Raw genomic sequence first — 20506 nt, forward strand, 5'->3', positions numbered from 1 at the left:
TCATTACAAGGGTCAGGATTATCAGCCAGCCCCAAATGCGTGGCTATGTCAGTGACACACACAGCAAAAGCATAATCAAGCACACAGACCCTGGATTCATCTATCTAGATATTTAAAGTGCATGCATAGTACTTCATAGATGTCATTCATTTAAGTGGGCTTCACTATGATACAAAGGACCATTACAGGCTATTTATTTGTTAGCAATTATTTAAACGCTATTATTTGCAGGTAGCTATGGGGAAGACAAAAAACTGTCAGTAGCTCTGTTGAAAGACAATGGTCACAGCATCTGTTGCCTGTTTGGCCCTTCACAGGCATTAGTTACTTTTGGCTTAAATAAAAGCCAAGACAGGGACCCAGAGAGGTGAAAGGTAAGAGGACTTCATATAGGTTAAGAAGTCTGTGCTTTGTCTGCAACTTCTAGTGCGTCTCCACAGCCTACAAAATTATTACAACTTATCACTGTTAGTTAGAAAGTGGCTTCTGGAAATGAATAGCAGAAGCTATGCCCATTTTTACCACCCCATAAATAGGCTCTAGGATTAAACGTTTCTGTTAGATTCATAGATGCTTGGGGTGGAAGGAACCTAAACAGATCATCAAGTCCGACCCCCGACCTCCTGCCCTGGGCAGGAAAGTGAGGGTCAGAAGACCCCTGCTAGGTGCTTGTCCAGTCTCCTCTTGAAGACCCCCAGCATAGGGGAGAGCACCACCTCCCTTGGAAGCCCATTCAATTCTGGCCACCCTTACCATGAAGAAGTTCTTCCTGATATCTAGCCTAAATCTGCTTTCTGTCAAAATGCTCTGTGGTGTCAAGTACAAGGACAAAGAAAAGGGCTAAGTCTTAAACTAAAAGAACATTTTTGCTTCTATTCTACATAGCTCAAACCAGCTTGCTTGCAGAGCTGACTGTAAACAGCTCTTACATGACATTAGCAGGTAATCTGTACCAACTGAATTCAGGTTTCCTTGTTACCGTGTGTTTTCAGGTTTAAAAACTCATCTATGTTCATTTGTACTTGTGCTCTAGAAATGCGGAAAGATGTCAGTTGGGCTATGGGAACGTAACATAATATTTAACATGTTGGATGTGCCCTTTCACTAAAATTCTGAAATGCGAAGAACAGCAGCAGAGGCAGTAATTTAGTTAAAACAAAAAACATGAGAGGGGATTTGAATGGATATAAAGAAGATCCCACAGCATTAGAGAAAGGCAAGGAAAAAAACCCACAACCATGCTAGGAGCTTTTCAGAGAACTCCCTCACAGACAAAATTCTGGAACTGCAACTCACCTACAAGGTGTGGAAGTGCTTATGATGGTGCAGGAATTCACCATTTGAGAGGCTTTCAATGGTCGAGATCTATTAAAAAAGCAAAGCACTTATTGCCATATTTATACGCATAGAAGAAATCCTACAGAACTCACCTGCTACGTAGGTATGTTCAGGACCATGAAAACCATGACCTCCTCTGGCAGGTTGCATCAGTTATTCTAATTCAGCTTCTCCTCAAATTTCTCGTTCCACTGCAACCTCACCTGAGCACCCCCTAGTTCCTCACACCTACAGCTGTCAGGGGACTGCCACTGTTTCAGCCTAGTCCAAGCGACACAGACGACTGCCCCCCACACAAGACTGCTCTTCCAGGCTACTGATGATGAAACCAGATCCCATCTCTCCAGCTAAATGGGAGGAAACATTAGGCTTGAAAAATGTGAGTCCCATTAAAACCTACTAGAAATACCATCCTCCCAAAGATGCTTGAAGATATGTTTGTCCTGGTCAGTGGTTAGAGTTGCCAATTACTAAAACAGATGTTGAAAACCCTTCGTGTTAACCACAAGTGCTGCTCTCTATGTTCAAGACTACATCTGAAATAAACATGCCATGGCAGAGTGGATTAGCTACACTACCTCACTGTAGGGTTGAATAGGAGCCAGCAGCGTGCCCTTGATGCGAAGCAGGCTAACTGCATAACTGACGAATTATCCTGGGGCAACAGGCAAATGATTCCCACTTTTATAGGGTGACACTGAGGGCCAGGGATGCATATTCCCTGCTTCAGAGGTATCACGAGGACAAACCTGCTATGTAACGTGCCTGGATACTAGGATGACAAACACTGTGGAAAAGCTTTATAAATGAATAACCAACAGAAGAGGAGGGGTTGGGAAAGGCAGCAAAGACCGGACACTAAGTGACATCTCATGGCAAGAGCCAAGGCGTGCCCAACACAAAGCTAACTGCAACAGAGCATCTGCACTGCAGCTAATGCTGAATTACAGTGTGTACTGACAGCAGTTCCCTAGCACACAGACCATCCTCCAGAGCCTGGCCCAGCACCACTGCACAGGTTATTCTGCAGACAGCGTCCCATCCTAGCTTCAAGTCTCCAAAGCCAGCCCTCCTGCGTCACGAGATGTAATCCTCTCTGCCTCTATGGGGGCCTTCCACTGACAGTCTTCTGCAAGAGGGTGCCATGCAAAGGACTTGGATGGGGACTAGACCTGATACATAACTGCTCGGGGCAATTGACTTCTTGATGCCATGGGCACTTAATACCCTGGGATCTACCACTGTCACCAATTCAATGTTGCACACTTACATTGCAGAATGTGCACTCCAGCCCAAAGTAAGCGGTGGCCTGGTGCCTTCTGTGCAGTGCGATAACAAGGTCAAGTACCTTGGTATAACCACCTGCTGCCCAACTTTGTGATTGAGGGAGAGTGCTACATTGAAGCTGTATCGTTTTAGGTGAAGAATCAAGACCCTGAAAGATATAAAAGGGGAGGCATGATTAGCTCCATGAAGCTCAAGACCCGAGGGCAGGCAAGGTGGAAACAAAGAGATACCTGAACCCCAGTTTGCTCTTCTATAGAATATACTCACCTCAGTTTCAAATGTTTTAATTTTAGAGAAAAAAAAAAAATCTCTCAGCCTCTCATCTTTGTGATGAGATTCTGAGTGCCATGACTGACTGACTGTTATATACTAGGAAGGAAGTTTGAGATAGGTATAGTTGTCACCCCTACCCCCCAAGTCCCTGGACTTTGGGCTAGTTAGGACCTGAAAGTCTAGTAATATCATTAGGACAAAACAAGGAGCACAGATACAGTGTACTCAAAGCATGGAGGGGCAGTGTGATCACTACTGCTCTCTAGTGAGACACCAGTGCTGCAGACCAGGGAAATGCCCTGTGGTGATGAGGACAGGCAGACTTAACCAATGAGAGGATTCCTACTTCAAAAAATCAACATTTCACTCTAATCCAGACTGAACTGAAGCCAACTGGCTTTTATTCAGGCCCTTGTTTCTCCCAGAGAATGGCAGAGCTAGGAAACTGCTCTGAACAAAGCCAGGAGAAGACAGGCATGAGCATTGTCTTCTTCCCTAACACGTACCTTTGTCCTGTGGGAAATCTTTTGCCTTGCACAGGTCTTAGTGCTCTCTATTTAGACCAGGCAGCACCTATGCAGTGGTACTAGGATTTCTATTGCAACAGTGCCTTTACTGGGAGAATCTGTCAGGCTCTGACTTCCCAGACAGAAAGTGATTTAGGGGAAAGCTCTGCTCACTTCCTCAAAGCCCCAGTCACTATGAGATAAAAAAGTACAAGTGCCAAGGAGGAAAGGAGCTGCTGAGCTCAACTGGACAACTCTTCTCCTTGCGTGAGCATATGGAAAACAGCATCTTTTCAACGTCACTTCTGACAAATTCCAAAGTTTCAGCAAAACTTTCTAAAGGGGCCTGGAGAAAATCTTTGAGAACAGGCTTGTCAGGGGGTATTCAACATGGCAGTTGGGGGTGCAACCTCAATATCCATAGGCCTCTGAATGCTGGAAGCCGAAGGGGGATAGAGGTAGGGGACAGATACGTCTGGATATGTCCTAAATACTTTAATGCAAGAGTGATGTTGTAGCTGTGATGGTCCAGCCCTGATGAAGGATGTCTTACATTCTCGAAACCTTGTGTAACTTTATCCCAACTACACGGTAGGTCCAAGAAAAGATATCACCCTAAGAAATCCTTGCCTTTATATACATACTCTTCCTTAGCACCCGCTTTCTGCCACTGAGAGAGACTGGATACTGGGCTAGCTGGACCTGTGCTCAGACCCGATCTGGCATCTCTGATATTCTTACATCAATGGGCAAAACCTCTTCATTTTGCGGAAAATCAGAAATCCAGAAAGGGAACCTGAGGGAGGCAATCTGAGCTGTCTCTTCCCCAGTTCAGCCCACCAAGCCCAACAAGTTTTAAGTGTTAACACACAGAATAATTTACCTACCAGCTAGAAAGAAAAGAAATAATGGTATGAGGAATGGGAAAAATAAAACAGAGAACCTCTGGTGTCTTGGGAGACTGGGCAGGTTCGGGGAAGACTTGAATCGAAGGGGGATAACCAGAGTTATCCACTTACCTTGGAAGCCTGTTGAACTTGTGTGCGACAATGGCAGACTTTCCATTGCACTTCTCACAGGAATACTCAATCTCCTCTGCCTATTTAAGACAAGGCAAATCAAAGACCAGACAATGAATCAAACAAGCAGATGGCTTCTGAAGTCCACTATGTTTCTCTGAAGAGAGTAGTCATCTTTAAGGCTTATTAACACCCATCTTATTTCAACAAGACACACCAGAAAATGAATGACATAAGCTAGTGATTCTCAACCAGGGTTCTAGGGCACCCTGGGGTGCTGTGAGATCTTTTGAAGGAGGAGATACATGCAGGCTCATGCTCCTCCCTGCCTGGCTAGTGCCCTACCACTCTACAAGGGGGTAAACACTAACACTGTTGTAAAGTGTCAGGAGCACTGCAAAGATCAGATGTTGTCTATACAACACTTTGCACACAACTGATGTACAGGACTTCTCACTGCAATCTCCACAAAGGAGTGCAAGCTCGTGTATTTCATGCCAGCATCCCCCGTTAGAAAGGCCCAGTAAGAATGGTGCAAGAAACACCCTCTCTCTCATTTTTAGCAAAAATGCAGAATTGAGTCCTTTTAGTTTCAACTAAACAGTAGTGGGGGGTGTGGAAGCATGCACATATGTACTGAGATGCAGAACAGTAGTAAGTATTGTATACCCTAAAAAAGAGATCAAGGGAATCCTGAATGGACCGGGAAGGAAGCAACTTCTTTCTTCGAGGAAGGTCAATGGACAGATCGTTAAATTGTTCGCGTTTAGTGACCGTTTCACCACACCTGTAACAGAAAGAAATGCACATCATTCTAGTCTAAAGCAAGCCTGTAAGCTCTCAGAACTGACATGGTGTAACTAACCTTTCCCCAAAAGGATGTACTACCCCAATTCAACTACTCAGGACGATAGTGTGTCACTTATTTGTAAGAGCTTACTCTTGATTTGGGGAACTTGGCTTTGAAGTATAAAATATCACATGAGTAAGAGTTTGAGAACAAACACAAGGCCAGACCCCACAGAATTATTTTGGAGTAGCCCAGTGATCTGTCACATGGGAAATCAAAGCAGCTGGTGGCATAGTTGAAGAAAACCTCCACTTGTATTCATCCTTATTTCAGGGAAAAGCAGCAGCTCAATTTCAGAAGGAAGAGCAGGAAAAAATCCAGAAGACGCTTTTAGACTGGTTTTAAACATGAGTTTTCCTGCTATAAAATCTAGAACCCAATTCATTTGTCTGATGTCAAGTTGCATACGAGCCAGCCTGCAATTATCTTAAGTGCACGATTTAATACACCCAGTTCGACATAAACTGTACAACGTTGGCATATATGAAACCTCCATGAAGCACCCAACCAAGTGTCAAGCATGGATGGCATTGTCCAGGGACAGCAAATGACCAGGCAGATACGCAGATTTAACATACCCAACTGATCATCATAGAAGCCACAGGAAGGGTCCTTTCCCTGTAAAAACCCATGGGAAGAGAGAGAAAAAATATGGCCTTCCCTGTTCTGGAAGGAGATCTAGTTTCAGTGATCCCCTTGTTGTAAAGCCTTGATCTGGTGTAGGAGGCAGACTGGGAAGCAAGGAAGTTTTTACACCAAATTTGCATAAATAGAATTAAAAGCTAGAAGCCTGCTTCAAAAGAGTGTAATGGAAGACAGCAGTGTGGGAGACCAGGTTTATTCTCAAGTGTACTCACACTGGATATATTGCCCTATGCAGGCTGCATCAAGCACCTTGAAAGATCTTTATTTCTGTCCCTCTTGTATATGTGGGAAGGTAGAGGGGAAGCCTGCTTAGTTCTAGCCTTGGTTGTTGGTCTGCGGGCGACCAAAGAGGTCACAGAACGAGAACACTTTCCTCCTAAAATGAGAGACTTCTTAAAATCAACTTACACTTTACATATGATTGAATGCTGAACCTCAAACTCTAAGTTAGCGATAACTGGACAAGTGTAAACTTTGGTAGCCGAGAGGGCATCGGAAGCCCGTCCTGGGGAGTTATCTTCACTCAGCGCAGGCTCGCTCTTCCAAGTTTTATTTAGCTTTTCCATGTCTTCCTTCAACTGATCCAAGCACTGACTCAAGAACTCATGGGCATCCTGGAAATAGTACAAATGCATCCAGTCATTTAAGCCAATAAGTGTACACTCTCAAACTCTAATATATACATGTATAAATATGCACAAGAGAGAAAAAAAACAAAAACATACAGACTGCCACCAACTTGGATAGGATCAAGTGAGAGATCCAATACAACTACAAAGCGAACAGACAGCCATTTCTTTTAATTAACAACTAAAATCACAAGCAATAAGCTTCCAGGGGGCTCCAATTCGGTCAAAAGCAATTCCTAACTCAATGCACAATGCGTACAAATGATTCCTAGAAGATAGAGCACTTACATTCTGCATGTAACCAGAAAATCTCTCTGCGGTAGCTGAAATGGCACTTTTCACCTTCTTGAGCAGCTCTTTCTTTACCTCAGGGCTGCACACATCCTTTTTAGCAAGCAGATGGGCAAAGCGTCTGGAGAAATTAATGCAATGAAAGGTCGGTTGGCTTTCCAAAGTTTTGGACAGGTAGAGCAAACCTCAAGATTTCTAACCGTGAAAATGTTCATGCTGCCTGTTTTCTATTGGGGGGATAATAGGGGGGTTGGATGGTATAAAAATATCACAGGCACCCGGAAACAGATGCTCTCTTTGTGTTTCAGGTATTTTAAAATATAAGACCTCATGCCATGATTTCAGTGGGATTCAAAACAGTCTTCTAAGTAACCACCAACAGAAAAGAGCGTTATGTTAAATTACTTATGAAATCAGATGACATCAAAACAAGAAACCTGAGCAGTTAACCTTAACTCTCAGAGCCAATAAAAACTTTTGCAAATGTTAATTCCATTCAGTGCTATGTCTTATTTTTTGCATCAAGTTGCAACATACAGCAGTTATAAAACTAACGCAAGAGGCCAGAGAAACCCAAGAGTTTCTTCTTTCAATCTACATAAAATCATTCTTGGCAACCTTATTAATAAGCCACTGGTGAAACTGCTCTTTCCCCCTCCTGATTACCATAATCTAATCACTTTCACAATGGGAAGATTCCCTCAAGTGCAATGCTTTCAAAGTGAAAAAAATCTACTAACCATCACCCCTAGATAAGGAGAAAACCACCCCCCTCAGTCACATGCCCATTACTCCAATAAAGAAAGCAAGCTAGGACTTCTCATTTAACAAGGGATGTGGATACTTTGCATGAAACAAAGCAACATCACTAAAGACAAATGCTAGGGAGCAATTAGTGCGCTCTGATGTACTTAAGGACTAGATCAGCCTCCTCTACTCCCCACCCCCTTTGGAACAGCCAGTGGGTCACAAGATTCACCCAGAGTTGCCCAGACAATTAGCACCAGCTATAGAAGCCTTATTTCAAATAGTGAGAAGAGGATATTTCAAAAAGGCATATGGAACAACTTCCAAGTCTAAACAGTGTAGGAAGAGTTCACAGACTTCAAGAAAGATATACCCAGAAACAGAAAGAAACCAGAGACAGGAAACATATGTTCCATGCATGTGGCTTTTACGTGAGAGGCAAGGATTTCTTAGAGTGATCTATTTTCTTGGACCTACTGTACAGTTGCGAAAGAGTGAGACAAGCTTTTGAATGGAAGATATACACACATACATATACATATATGATGTAATGAAGAAAGCCTTGCTTTCAAAAGCTTGTTTCTCTCCCAACTATAAAAATGGTTCAATAAAAGGCATCACCCTAAGAAATCCTTTCTGGACCATCACAGTTACATCACTCTTTTGCTACCATCAGAAACAAACAATTTCCATGGAAAAAATGGTCAGAACTGTTTGATGACAGGAGAAAAGAAAGGCTGAAAGCAGAATACTGAGCAGGGCAGAGAAACTGAGGCAAGTGGCACTTGATCTCTCTGGTAAGAAAAATGGGCTAGGTAATGAAATCTGAAAGGCAATGGTAGGCAGCAGATAAGAGGAAACACTGTTTGACATAAGCATGTAAGCCTGCAGGACTCACTGTACTCAGTGTAGAAGCCAAGCAAGAACTCAGCAAAGTTTAAGAAGAGATCAGCTAAAAATCACTTCCAGTGACAGGAAGTAGAACGCAAAGGCATTAAAGCCTCTCGAGGCAGATCATAAACCATTCAGCACCTGCCTCAAGCAAATAGAAACTTTTTTTTTTTTTTTTTATAGGGAGGTTATCTAGAAAGGAGGAACCTGAAATCTTTGCTGAAGCATATGGGTTGGTCTGTGACCAGGGTAGGATACTCAGAGAGACCTCCCAGCTGCCTACAATTCCCTCACGTGTCCACCCACTTTAGGTTGTTAAAGTCTGACCCTCAATATAAATTGCCCAATGATGATGAATTTCAGAAAGATAACAGGAACCGTCCCCTAGTCTCTTCTTTCTATATTTCAGCTATGGTTTAAAAAGAGTCATCTGCCCATGCTCAACTGTCATGCTCTACAAACGTACCCCAGTGCCAAGGAATTAAGTTCGTTTTCCAGCAAGAGGAGAAACTAGCCAACCCCAGCAAATGAATTTTACCTGATAAGTGCATTGAGTGGAATCTTCTTCCATGGGATGCCCTGCTTAAGTAAATCATTAGCAAATGACTGAATTGAAAACAATGACTGCAAAATGGCATTCATGTAGCAGGTGTTCCCCAAGTTAGAAAACCTGAAAAGACAGACAAGGGATATTAGTGAAATAGGGAATTATGAACACGTCATTCACAGTCCCAGCTGTCTGTCAAAGGTGCCATGATTCTTCTTGTAACAGTCTAGTTTTTCATTCAGCCTGTATGCTATTCACAGCAGGGACTGTATCATAGTATGCATTTTGGATAGCATAGGTAGCTATTTCTACCAACTAGGTGTGCATGGCATTTTAACCTATTTGCCTATATTTGGTATGGAGAAAAGTTTTCAAAGCAGCACATTCCTTCAGTAAGTTGGTAGGATTCGCTGTGACACCGTCATATTATCATTTTCAATTCCCCAATAGGAGAGGGGTTCTCAAACTTTGTGATACCGTGACCTGAGTGCCGGATGGTGGCAGACGGGGAGCTCGCACGCAGCAGCCACTATCCACCACTCCACGCTGAGTGCCACTTCCCTGCACTGCCGTGGGTACCCCCCTGGAAGTTTGCAGCCCCCTTTTAAGTTGCTCATGGCCCCCTGGTGGGGGACCACAACTCATAGTATGAGAACCCCAATCTAGGAAATATTCCTTCTTTTGGCATAATTCTCATGGATTGCAGAAGGCTGCAGAATCATTTCTAGGGGAACCAGTATCCTTCACTTTGTGCACATCTCAATGACACAAAAATGTCCAACAACGACGCAGCTGAAACTCACCCTTGGAGCTGTTGCTGCGGATGGGTGGAAAGGGGCACTCGAAGTTTGTTCCAGCCTGTGTAGTCTTGGTTAGACCTCATTTTTTTCACAGAGAGAGGGGCTGGCTGAGAGAGAAAGCCCAGGCTTCTTTTGGCTGAGGGTGCCTGACTCGACATGCTGGACCTAAGTGAGGAAAAAGTGGAAAATGTCAATTTTCGAAGGCACCTCATTTCATTAGCAGTAGCCTGTGACACAGGATTCGCTTAACTGCTGGAAGAGCAGCATCTTTGCAGTGAAGTGAAGCTGTCAGGGGGACAAGTAAGACAGCATATTGCAAAACTGAGCTGTGGCTGGGAGGAAAAAACTCTGTCCAGGACACCAAGTAAACCCCTTTCTGATGGAAAAACTCTGAATCTCACATGTCCAGGCAGGACAAACATGCCCTTTGGTTTTACGGTCTCACTTGACCAGTTTGCTGTTTGAAGGAGCAGCAGTCTTGTGGTAAAAGCACTAGACCACAACTAAGGAGATCCGGTTTAATCTGATCGTGATCTAAAACTTTATGGCTCTGCTGCCTCTGTGACCTTTTCAGCAAGTAACAAGCTCTCCATACCTCGGTTTCTCATCCCAAGAACGGGGACAGTACTTTCCCTTCTTCCTGGCTTCTGTGTCTGCTCTATTAACAAAAAGGGTAACTGGACTTGTGCTTAGCACAGGACTACTAAACTGGATGCTGTTGAAACACGAGTCATTTGGTTATCAGGATAGGAAGGATGAAGGGCTGATATGACTGTGCTGGGATTCTGAATATTTCAAGCCTAACACTTGAACTGCCAAACCATTTCACTTCCTTGCAAATTTGCTTTGGACATCAGATTCTTCCCAACCCACACAAACAACGAAGTGGAAGTGGGTTCAAAGAAGCAAAATGCAGAAGGGGTGCCCACAAAGTTCCACTGATAAACTAATTCCTCCAGCAGAGCTCCCCAACACAGTGCATTGTACCCTTCACGTCCTATGTGAAAAATCTTCAAACAAATAGCTTCAGACATTTTAGGAAGTCTGCCTAGGCCAAGTTTCATTAAGGCCCATGTGGTCTATGAGGTCTGAGTGTATTATTATAGCACAGTGATGCTCAACCTTTTAGCCCTACTAGGCAGACGAGTGGCATGGGGTTGGTCTGCAGGCCAGCTCCACGTGCCAGGATTGAGTCCTGGAACCCCAGTGCCACCGTGTCCCAGACCCCCCACACCAGAAGTGGGCCTGGTGTTGCCTCCTCCTACACCAGGATTGGGCCCTGGGGCTGCTCCTCCATGCTGGGATTGGGTGCTGGGGCCTGGTGCTACCCAACCCAGCCTTGAATGTTGGGATCAGGTGCCTGATCTAGCGCAGTGGGCCCAGGGCTCTCCAAGGGTCTGGAAATTCACTGCCCTGCTACAAAACTGCCAGATCTGCGAGGGGCCTTGCAAGCTAAATGACAGTGTTCATAGATTCATAGATGTTAGGGTCGGAAGGGACCTCAATAGATCATCGAGTCCGACCCCCTGCATAAGCAGGAAAGAGTGCTGGGTCTAGATGACCCCAGCTAGATGCTCATCTAACCTCCTCTTGAAGACCCCCAGGGTAGGGGAGAGCACCACCTCCCTTGGGAGCCCGTTCCAGACCCTGGCCACTCAAACTGTGAAGAAGTTCTTCCTAATGTCCAGTCTAAATCTGCTGTCTGCTAGCTTGTGGCCATTATTTCTTGTAACCCCTGGGGGCGCCTTGGTGAATAAATACTCACCAATTCCCTTCTGTGCCCCCGTGATGAACTTATAGGCAGTTGCAGGCCAGATCTGGCCCGTGGGCTGAGTATCCCACTGTAGCAAGTTTTAGCACTTCTAGAGAGTCATTTGTATATTATTGTTAGGAAGAATGATAGTTTTCATCTGTAGAATATATACACTATTTGGGCATTATAATTCTTGTGCGTTTACCAAGATGATGCAATGCAGCTCTGTGTCATTTGTATAGGTTACAAAGCCATGCCTACCTGTCCAGGTTGGAATTGCTAGTGGAGTAATCCTTTGATGAGGACCTACTACCATAGAAGGAAGATGACTGTAGTGGTAAAACCCCTTGAAGAACAGAAACAAACACATGTCAGCTTGTTCTGAAAGGCTCTATTGTGCATGCTTGACTTGAGTAATGGAAATGAAAACGTTTAACATTTTTAAAAAAATACTTAGAGTCATTCTTTCCCCCAGAGCTGCTTTATGACTAAGTGTTAACTATTAATTACATGTAGTTTAGTATGTGTATTGAAATTCTAAAGCAAATAGGACTGGTACTGACACCTTGAAATCCCAGTTCTAATGGACAGTAGAATATAAAAAGGCCACTACAATGAAGAATAACTGAAATGGTATAATGGACATCTGACTACTGTTCAAGTCTGAGAAGGCAAACTGTTGGTAGCTGTGATTTCCAACAGGGTTACAAATTTCCAAAGAAACACTTTGCAATGAAAATACAATTTCTCAACCCACTTTCCGCTTAACAGTAAACCAATGTATATCTGGGGGCAAAATGGGGTGGCGGGGGGAAGGTTTCTACATTATAAATGCAGTAGCACTGAAAGTGATGAATATTAAAAGATTCAAGTGAAAAAAAACCTCCCTCTTGATGGGCTACAGCAAAATCTATCTTAGATTGTAGATTAGGGTGGAAAGAGACATTGCCTTCCACTGCCTTTGTGCCACCATCAAAAAAATTTGTGGTGACACAAAGTAACAATAAATAGATACGCATAACTTTTGGTGTGACATTGTGTGGCTGAGACAGGTTGCAATGAACTGGGCTGCTTAATTGTAGCGGACATATATTTGCTTTATGATGAGCGAATGTGAGCTGCTGGAGCTGCTTGCACTCTCCCGTTGCTCAGGGACAGGTGCTCCCAGGGCTGGAGGGGCCCGGTCCCATACACCTGGGGAATTCTTGCTCAGGTTCAGGCCCCTTAAGTCCCAGGAGCCCCTGCCTGGCTTCCCCGGCTTCCAGAGACCTGCCCCCAGCAATATCCAGGGCATGTCTTTGGCAGCAGGGAACACAACGCCCATTGTCTTGATAGATCAATGGGCTACATCTATGGCTAGCCTTACTCTTCATCCTTTATCACACCTGTAGGATTAAGTCCAAGATAACTGAACAATAGCATGAGGGTGTTTGTGCTGCTGTCACCTCAACCTGCAGATAAACAGAATTTCAGCTTCTCATTCCGATGCCTTTTAAAAGCCAAACTCTTCACAGTTAGCTCACATCTACCTCATTTGTTCCATCAGAGGAATATCTGCACAAACTGAGCTACAAAGCTGTGGGTATTTCTGCTGTTAATTCTGCACCACTATTCTTCACAAAGCCAGAGGTCTAGGTTACACTCCTCTTTGTGAATCATAGTACTCAACATTCAGGACTGCAGAAGAACTACATTTGTTAGCCTCCGGGCTGCCCAATTAAGATTAAATCGTTCGCTATTCAAGTCACTGTAATACGTAGGATCATTTGCCATGAACCAGGCTCCTAAATCTGGCTGGGACTGTACAAGCACCAACCAAAAAAGGCAATCCTCCACCCCAAAGAGTTTACTGATGAAACAGAAGACAAGAACCCACAGCTGGTCAGATAAATGGGAGTGGGGTAGGGGGGAGGGGGTGGGTGGGCGAAGGAAACAATCAGACAACAGTGACAGACAGTGGTATCAGCACATCAGTGATAAACAATGACAAGGTGTCTTGGTTTTCTGTAGGGACAGCAGCAAGGGGACAGTGTTGAGGAGCACGAGGGTAGTTTGTGGGATGTTTACCAGGTGTTCCTCTAAAGTATGAGGGCTGTAAGGGGGAAAACATGATGGCATTCAACAAGGCGACAAGCGGAGGCTGTCATTTTTGACTGACCAACGACACAAGTCAGCCACTCAATAGCCAGTGAAACAAGAGGGACTGGCTACAAAGGGCTTTGAAAATGAAGGTGAGAAGCTTATGTTTGATGCGAGATGGACAGGGAGCCAGTAGAGACAAAAAAAAAAGAGAAGTGACCTAGTCAAAGTGATAGGCCGGGAAAACAATTTTGCGGCAGCACTAAATGAATGCAAGCAGGATAAGACAGCCTTTTACTTGTGCCTGGCAAGTGCAGTCTTCCAGATATGAAGTGCTCGTTTACCTGACGTCCTGTTCTCCTCTGCCTGTTTCAGGCTCAGCTGCTTCTCTCGGCTACTACTTAAAAACTTCCAAGCTGGGTCATTCATAGCTTTGTTATTGCTAAAGGTAAAAGAGAGTTGAAGTCAGAGCAGCAGCAAGAAACCCAGGTGTATTCTGGTTCAGGTTTGTGCTTTTCATATATTTTTTAAATATTTAACTCTCATTGACTGTTAAAATGAACCATGGAGGAGGTGAACTGCAGCAGCTGCTAATTACACACGCCCCACCACTATCATGTTACCTATACAGCCCTCAGTTTTGCTGTATGAAATGCCCTCCCTGCTCCTTGTGCTATGACTTTTTTACAAGTCAAAGCTCAAGCTTGTCAAGCTACCCATTGCTTACCAAGTGCCGATTACTACTGAACAGCGAAGACCTAGGTAATATTCAGTGTTCAACAGCGTCATGGAAGATGTGTTCAGTTAGTGCTCAACTTACACGGCAGTCAAACATACTAACTGTACATACCAGATCGCCTTAGACAAGGCTGAATTTCATAGCCTTACTCATTTTTCCAGATGCATAAAACATCAGCAGTTTTATGAGGCTAACTTCAATTATGGTGCCATCCTGACAAAGGGATATACCTAGGTACTGTTTTTAGCAAGCCCTCTCTTCACATGGGGCAGTGGACAAGGGAAGGAAGAAGGCAAGTTGGACGCTGGGAAGAACTTACGTTGAAGAATCATTCTCTTTAGGATAATCTTCATTCATCTCTGAACCAGAAGGCTGTGCTCTTTTCCTCTTTTCACTAATAGAGTGGGGGGAAAACGTTTAAGGAACCGATACAAGATGGCAATCCTCTCCTCCACACACACGCCCTATGTATTCTCTGCACTTCCTGCCAATGGGCCACAACATTCAGCTTTGAAATACAACATATAGAGAAGGATTTTGTGCACAAAGCTCTTTCAGGCTGTTCCCAGAGCACAAATACCAGCAGCACCCATAAACTGGGAGACAAATTGCTGAACCTGCTTGCAAAGTTTATGGGGAAAAATGAAAATGGCTGGTACGCATTTATATGTGCAGGACATTAAGACAGTTCGTGGGACTAGTATCAAGTTTTGACGACTGCATGCGAAAAGGAATGTTAGCTCGTACCGATTTTCCAATAAACCTGTTCTGTGAGGCGTTGATGAGGTGGGAGATGCCGGAATGTTTACCCTGTTGCTGGGTGCTGCGCTTCCCAGGGAGCTCTTGACGGATGCCCTGCTGCCTGAAGTGCCCAGCATCTTCCGAAAGGAGTTTTCATCCTTGCTTTCCACAGTCACTCTCTTTGAAGGTGTCTGCCAAGTCCAAGGGAGCAAAACCCATCATCATCCAAAAGTACAGGACTTTACCTGTATTCTAGCGTAGCGTTTACATGCCCCCACCACTTTCAAACAGGGCACCTAAAAATAGACTGACGTAACAAGCAAGAACATAGACATTTCATGTTTCACCTATGTAAAAAAAAAAAAAAAATCTAAAACCGCCAGATTGTGCCCACCGAGTCCCCATGCCTCTCTAACCCAGGACCTCTCGAATATATATTAACAACATTTTTATTTATTTATTTATTTTTACAGAAGCAGGACACTGACTGTTGTGGTCTCCTTGCTTTCCCTGTGGCAGGTTCAGGTGCAACGTCTCGCGTTGCGTCAGGGGTGACGGTAGTTTTACAAAGAGTTTAGATAATGGATTTGTATGGGGTAGTTTTGACAGGGCTGATCCTGCCTCAGGCAGGGGTTTAGACTAGATGTCATAGGATCATAGAAAAGCAGGGACATCTACTCCTGTAGCCCTTTTCCCTTCTCCCTCCCCCTATTTTTTCAGCCTCACTCCTGTTGCTTCTACAAAAGCCTTAAAATTCTGTGGAACAGAAGCCTTGTCTCTGGTATTCTGGAGCACTTCTGGGGGCTATTAAGTAAAATGTAATCAATCAATAGCAGAACAGATGCTTTAGGGGCAGCATCCTGCAGCTTTTTTGCCAAGCAAACATCAAATATAATGCCATGAAAGGAGCTGCCATAGGTTGGCAGCACTTAAAAGTTTATTTAAAATTAATCTCAAAACATATTTCCATTAGAGGCTGCAAAAAAAAAAAGGGGGGGGGGGTGCATTGGCTTGGAACGTTCAGAATTACATAACCGAAAGCTGCTGGATCCACAGCGAATGTTTTATTCAGTGACAAGCAAAGGAACCCACAAATACTGGCCTCGAGAAAGGCTGGTGTTAGTGCAGGGAGGCTTAAACTTTATAACCTGAAAAGCCAAACAAAATTATGGATATTATATCATATTTATCTGAGACCAGAAATTAATACTTTTAATGCAATAGTCAGGCTGAAACCTGAGGGTGTATTAGCTGCAGGTGTATATCTAGCTACAGATATAAATGTCACTCCCCTGCTGTGTGCAGTCTCAGTATGAAAACTTCAAGCAACTTTCAGAACTATCCACAACAGATCCTCAGATATTTATTTCCCCCTTTACTTCCTTTCTTAGGCAGGCCCACATACTGTCCAACAAGGAATCACTGCTCCCTCTTCCAGGGTCAGCCAATAATTTCCCTTAATACAGAAGATTTTTTCACAAACAAAAAAAAACAAAACACACTATTCCCTCACATCTCTCTAAGGAATCAGGCAACAGCACACACCTCTATCCCAGCCCCTCCCAGTTCCAAAGGCTTTAAACAAACCTTAATTACCTGTCATGCTACCATTAGTTATTAATCAAAAACTTAAAAGGAACGGGCACGTGATTAAATGGAAGAGACAGAAAAAGATTTCAGTGAAATCAAATAGCTTAACAAACCTGGTTTTCAATATACGGGAACTGCCTGTTCGTTTCCTTCTGTTTCGCCCTGTTGCCCAGAACACCTCCAAAGCTACCAGATCCTTGGGAGGGTCTCACAGCTGACAATAAAAGCACACTCCATTTAACTCGGTTGCAGTTCTGTGTCCCGCGACTTTATTATAATAAATATTTCAGCATCAGTTTTCAAAACATGCACCATATACATGCATAAAAACCAGAACCTATATTCCGCAGACAGTACAGTATCCAGAATATAAGAGTTTAAACAAAGCACATGCTTACAGCTATCCCTCCTACTGGTTCTGGTCTCCAAACACAACGATAAACCATTAACAGAAAAAGAAGAGACAAGGAGACTGTGCTTGCACAAGAAAACCATAAGTTACAGGCAAGGATTTTTCAAATACCAACCTGCTTATGAAGCAAATACAACTAATGTTATGTGCATATGCTGTCTAGTTTGTTGCACTATGCAGAAAGACTCTACAGGGAAGTTACATACTGTTAAAGTAGAGTTTGGCTTGCTGGACTGAAGGAAAGCACTCAAAAGCAAAGAATAATTAAGCTCCAGACAGATAAGAAAGTTAAAAAGAAGGACAAAGCGGAAGTGACACAAGCTCATTCAACATGTCACTGCTGCTACTCAGGCTATTTGCAATGTTTTGGCCTTACCACCATGAACTCTGTCCTGAAGGATGGCATCTAGATACATCCTCATTTCATTTGCATCCTTAGATGGTACCTTATCAATTGTCAGGAAGCTGGCATCCTTTAGCGTTAGCATCAGGCAACACAGTTTTCCACCATTTTGTCGCAGGACCACAGTTTTAATGTTATGGCTTAGCTAAAAAGAAAATAAAAGCGACTGTAAGTGGGGATCAAAGAAATAACCATTTTAAAGCATCCTCATTTAGGAAAAAGAAAATCCCAAACCATTAGGAAAAAGAAAATCCCAAACTAGTTATCTTCTGCAAATGCACTTAAATACTAGTATTTTGTTTCCATTCCATGCTTGAACAATGGTCAAACACCCAAAATTAACACACACTTGAGGTTCACGGGACTACAAGAACACCACCATCACTCTTGCTAAATAGCCTCCGCTTTCAGGCATTCAGTATTTTCTGAAGCATGCTGTGCTGAAGTGACATCTCTCACACTTGTCAACCTTAAACAAAAGAATGCCTGGTGCCATGCTGTTTAAAAGCAACTTTTCCCCCACGTCCCTCCAGAAACTCAGGCCTTAGCAAACTTCTTCAGAACAAAATTCAGATCTGGAAAAGGTCTCAATTTCCATTGGCCCTCAAGGAGGACAAATTCCCAACACTGTGGAAGAAATGTGGCTAGGAAGCACGAGAGTGTGGATGTGCATTCAGTAAATATTTGACTTGGTTTAATTCTTTTTTAAAGACAAAAAAAGTAGCCGTGTTATGCTCAAACATGCATGTAATTCAAAAACCAGATCACTGCTCTAATTATTCCTCTGCTACTTTCTACTTTTTATACCTTGAGTTCTGAGTTACACCGAAAAAAATCATCTGTCTAGTAATTGTTCAGTTATATGTAGGTGGAGGTTAAATGTTTAAAAGAGATGAAGAAAAAAAAGAAAGATTATTCATGGTCTTCAGGAACCATCAAACTTGTGCAACAGTTACCTAACTGCATGTTACCATTTTAATTACCCTTATCCTTCCTCATTTCTCCCCTCCTTCTGTTACTCATTTAGTCTTGCCCTAGATTAAGGGCTTGCTTCACAATGTATTTAATAAAGGGTTTTCTTTATGCATACATGGAGGTCATTACAGAGTCAGGAACCAAAGGTTCTGAGTGCTCACAAGCACCAGATCTATCTGCCATGTATTCTGTATTTGTACTGCACCTAGCACATTAGACCCCTTACTCTGCTTTGGATACTATCCTAGTACAAACAACATAGATGGTGATGTTAGGCTAATACAGAAGCATGGCTCAGACTGCAACAAAAGTTTTACCATTTGAGACAGAAGCTGTTGCCTGTCTCTATCCAATAGAACTGTTTGATCTAGGAAGCTACAAATGGTAGAAACATGGTCCTGCCCCATTCTGATTATAAATTAAATTAGTGTTCAGTTCATCAGATAAGGATGAATGCTTAAGGGGCATGGGGGGAACTTATACTACAGCCACCTTTTCCTGTGTCTTTACTCCTTAGCTTTGAGAAGCCAATATAAGTAACACACAAGTCCATATATGAAGTATGTCAGGCAGTAAATGGGTGTTTTGACTGGTGAAATTACCCACCACCAATCTTTCCCAATTACCCAATGCACACTGAACTAAACATGTTCAGTCAGTAAGAATTCAAGAGGGTCTGCAAAACTTTGTTCCCTGATGGGTTTATTTCAGAAGAGAATGACTCTCCTTCATGTCACCATCCAAGTCCAAACCTCCAGCTGAAAAACTCTAATGAGTCAACAGTATTTATTATCCACCACAATCTGCATTTGTTTGCCATGCCTTATTTCAACTAGATTGTAAGGCCTTCATGGCATTTCCTATTGTGTTCCCGTATAGCACCTAAGTCAAACAAGTCTTTAAGCAGCAGTGTAACATAAGGAGTATGAAAAGCTGCTAAAATCCGGAAAGACAAGGTTCTTTAGGTAAACGTGATCTTATTAGACCACTAAATAGTTGGAAAAATTATTCTTCACAACCAATTATTTAGTTGGTCTAAAAAAAGATTATCACATTTACCTAAAGAACCTTGTCTGTCTATGCCTTTAGACCAACACGTCTACAGCCAACAACTCTACAGCATCTAGAAAGATTTTCTTCATTTCTTCTAGAAGTTGACTGCTTAATTCTCTGATGAATTTGAAACGGAAGATGAAAAAGGGCTGACACTTCTGCCAAAGCCTCATGTAAGAGGAACCACTATTGCAATGCATGTGTCACCTGACTGCTGAGAATTTAGTCACGTACATTTTAAATCACCACTGCAACAGCTTTCTGTCACTTGCGATAGATAAGGCGTTCAGCATTGTTTATCTGCATTTTTATATCAAAACGTTCACAGAACACATTGACAGCACAGGACAGAGTCTAGACAGCAAGCAGGTAACAAGGCTGATAAAAGGCTTAGAAAGCAAGTCACATGAGGAGAGGCTAGAGCTGGGCATGTTCAGTTTGTGGAAAAGGAGACATGACAGCAGCCTTCAAATAATCGAAGGACTGCCATAAAGAGGGAAAGCTTCTTTTTTCTCTTGTTGTAGAGAGGAGGGTGCAGACCCATGGCTTGAAGTTGCAGCAAAGTCAGTTTAGATTGGATCTCAGGATCTCACCACTACGCTGGGAAGGAGAGGATTACTGGAGGGTTCAAGGAAAGGCTGGATGTGCACTGGGTGGGAAGGATCTAGGTGCAGCGATGCCCGTGCTCTGCTGTGGGGGTGCTCCGGGCTGCGGGGCTTTGCTGGTTGCTCCCCCCCTCCCAAACTTTCTGCTGCATGTGTCAGTGGGTTTTTAAGCCTCCCTTCGTGGCACTGGGTGTTGGCTGCAACCCAGGCTGGAGATGGGGATTGGGCTGTGCCAGTGCACTTGCTAGGACTTCAAGCCTGACGTTCCCGCTTCCTGTCTCTCTCCCCCTCTCAGAGTCAGACCAACATCATATCTGGGGTGAACCTTCCTCT

The 20506-nt window shown here is 43.5% G+C and overlaps 2 protein-coding genes across 3 annotated transcripts in view; one reads left to right on the forward strand and one right to left on the reverse strand.

Moving 5' to 3' along the window:
- Positions 1-20506, reverse strand: part of USP37 (ubiquitin specific peptidase 37) — a 42954-nt gene that overhangs the window by 19362 nt on the left and 3086 nt on the right. For both annotated transcript variants that reach the window (XM_019492444.2, XM_006261496.4), the window contains exons 3-16: positions 17514-17685; positions 16839-16939; positions 15142-15326; positions 14714-14788; positions 14000-14097; positions 11838-11922; positions 9827-9988; positions 9015-9146; positions 6836-6959; positions 6327-6532; positions 5093-5210; positions 4424-4503; positions 2609-2773; positions 1297-1365 (exon numbers count right to left, since the gene is read on the reverse strand). In XM_019492444.2, the coding sequence (XP_019347989.1) occupies positions 1297-1365; positions 2609-2773; positions 4424-4503; positions 5093-5210; positions 6327-6532; positions 6836-6959; positions 9015-9146; positions 9827-9988; positions 11838-11922; positions 14000-14097; positions 14714-14788; positions 15142-15326; positions 16839-16939; positions 17514-17685 (1772 nt within the window). The remainder of the gene's footprint in view (positions 1-1296; positions 1366-2608; positions 2774-4423; positions 4504-5092; positions 5211-6326; positions 6533-6835; positions 6960-9014; positions 9147-9826; positions 9989-11837; positions 11923-13999; positions 14098-14713; positions 14789-15141; positions 15327-16838; positions 16940-17513; positions 17686-20506) is intronic.
- CNOT9 (CCR4-NOT transcription complex subunit 9) overlaps positions 1-20506 on the forward strand; it is a 45153-nt gene that overhangs the window by 4061 nt on the left and 20586 nt on the right. The window lies entirely within an intron of this gene.

Source organism: Alligator mississippiensis, chromosome 4 (genome assembly GCF_030867095.1).
Source record: "Alligator mississippiensis isolate rAllMis1 chromosome 4, rAllMis1, whole genome shotgun sequence".
Taxonomy (NCBI): domain Eukaryota; kingdom Metazoa; phylum Chordata; order Crocodylia; family Alligatoridae; genus Alligator; species Alligator mississippiensis.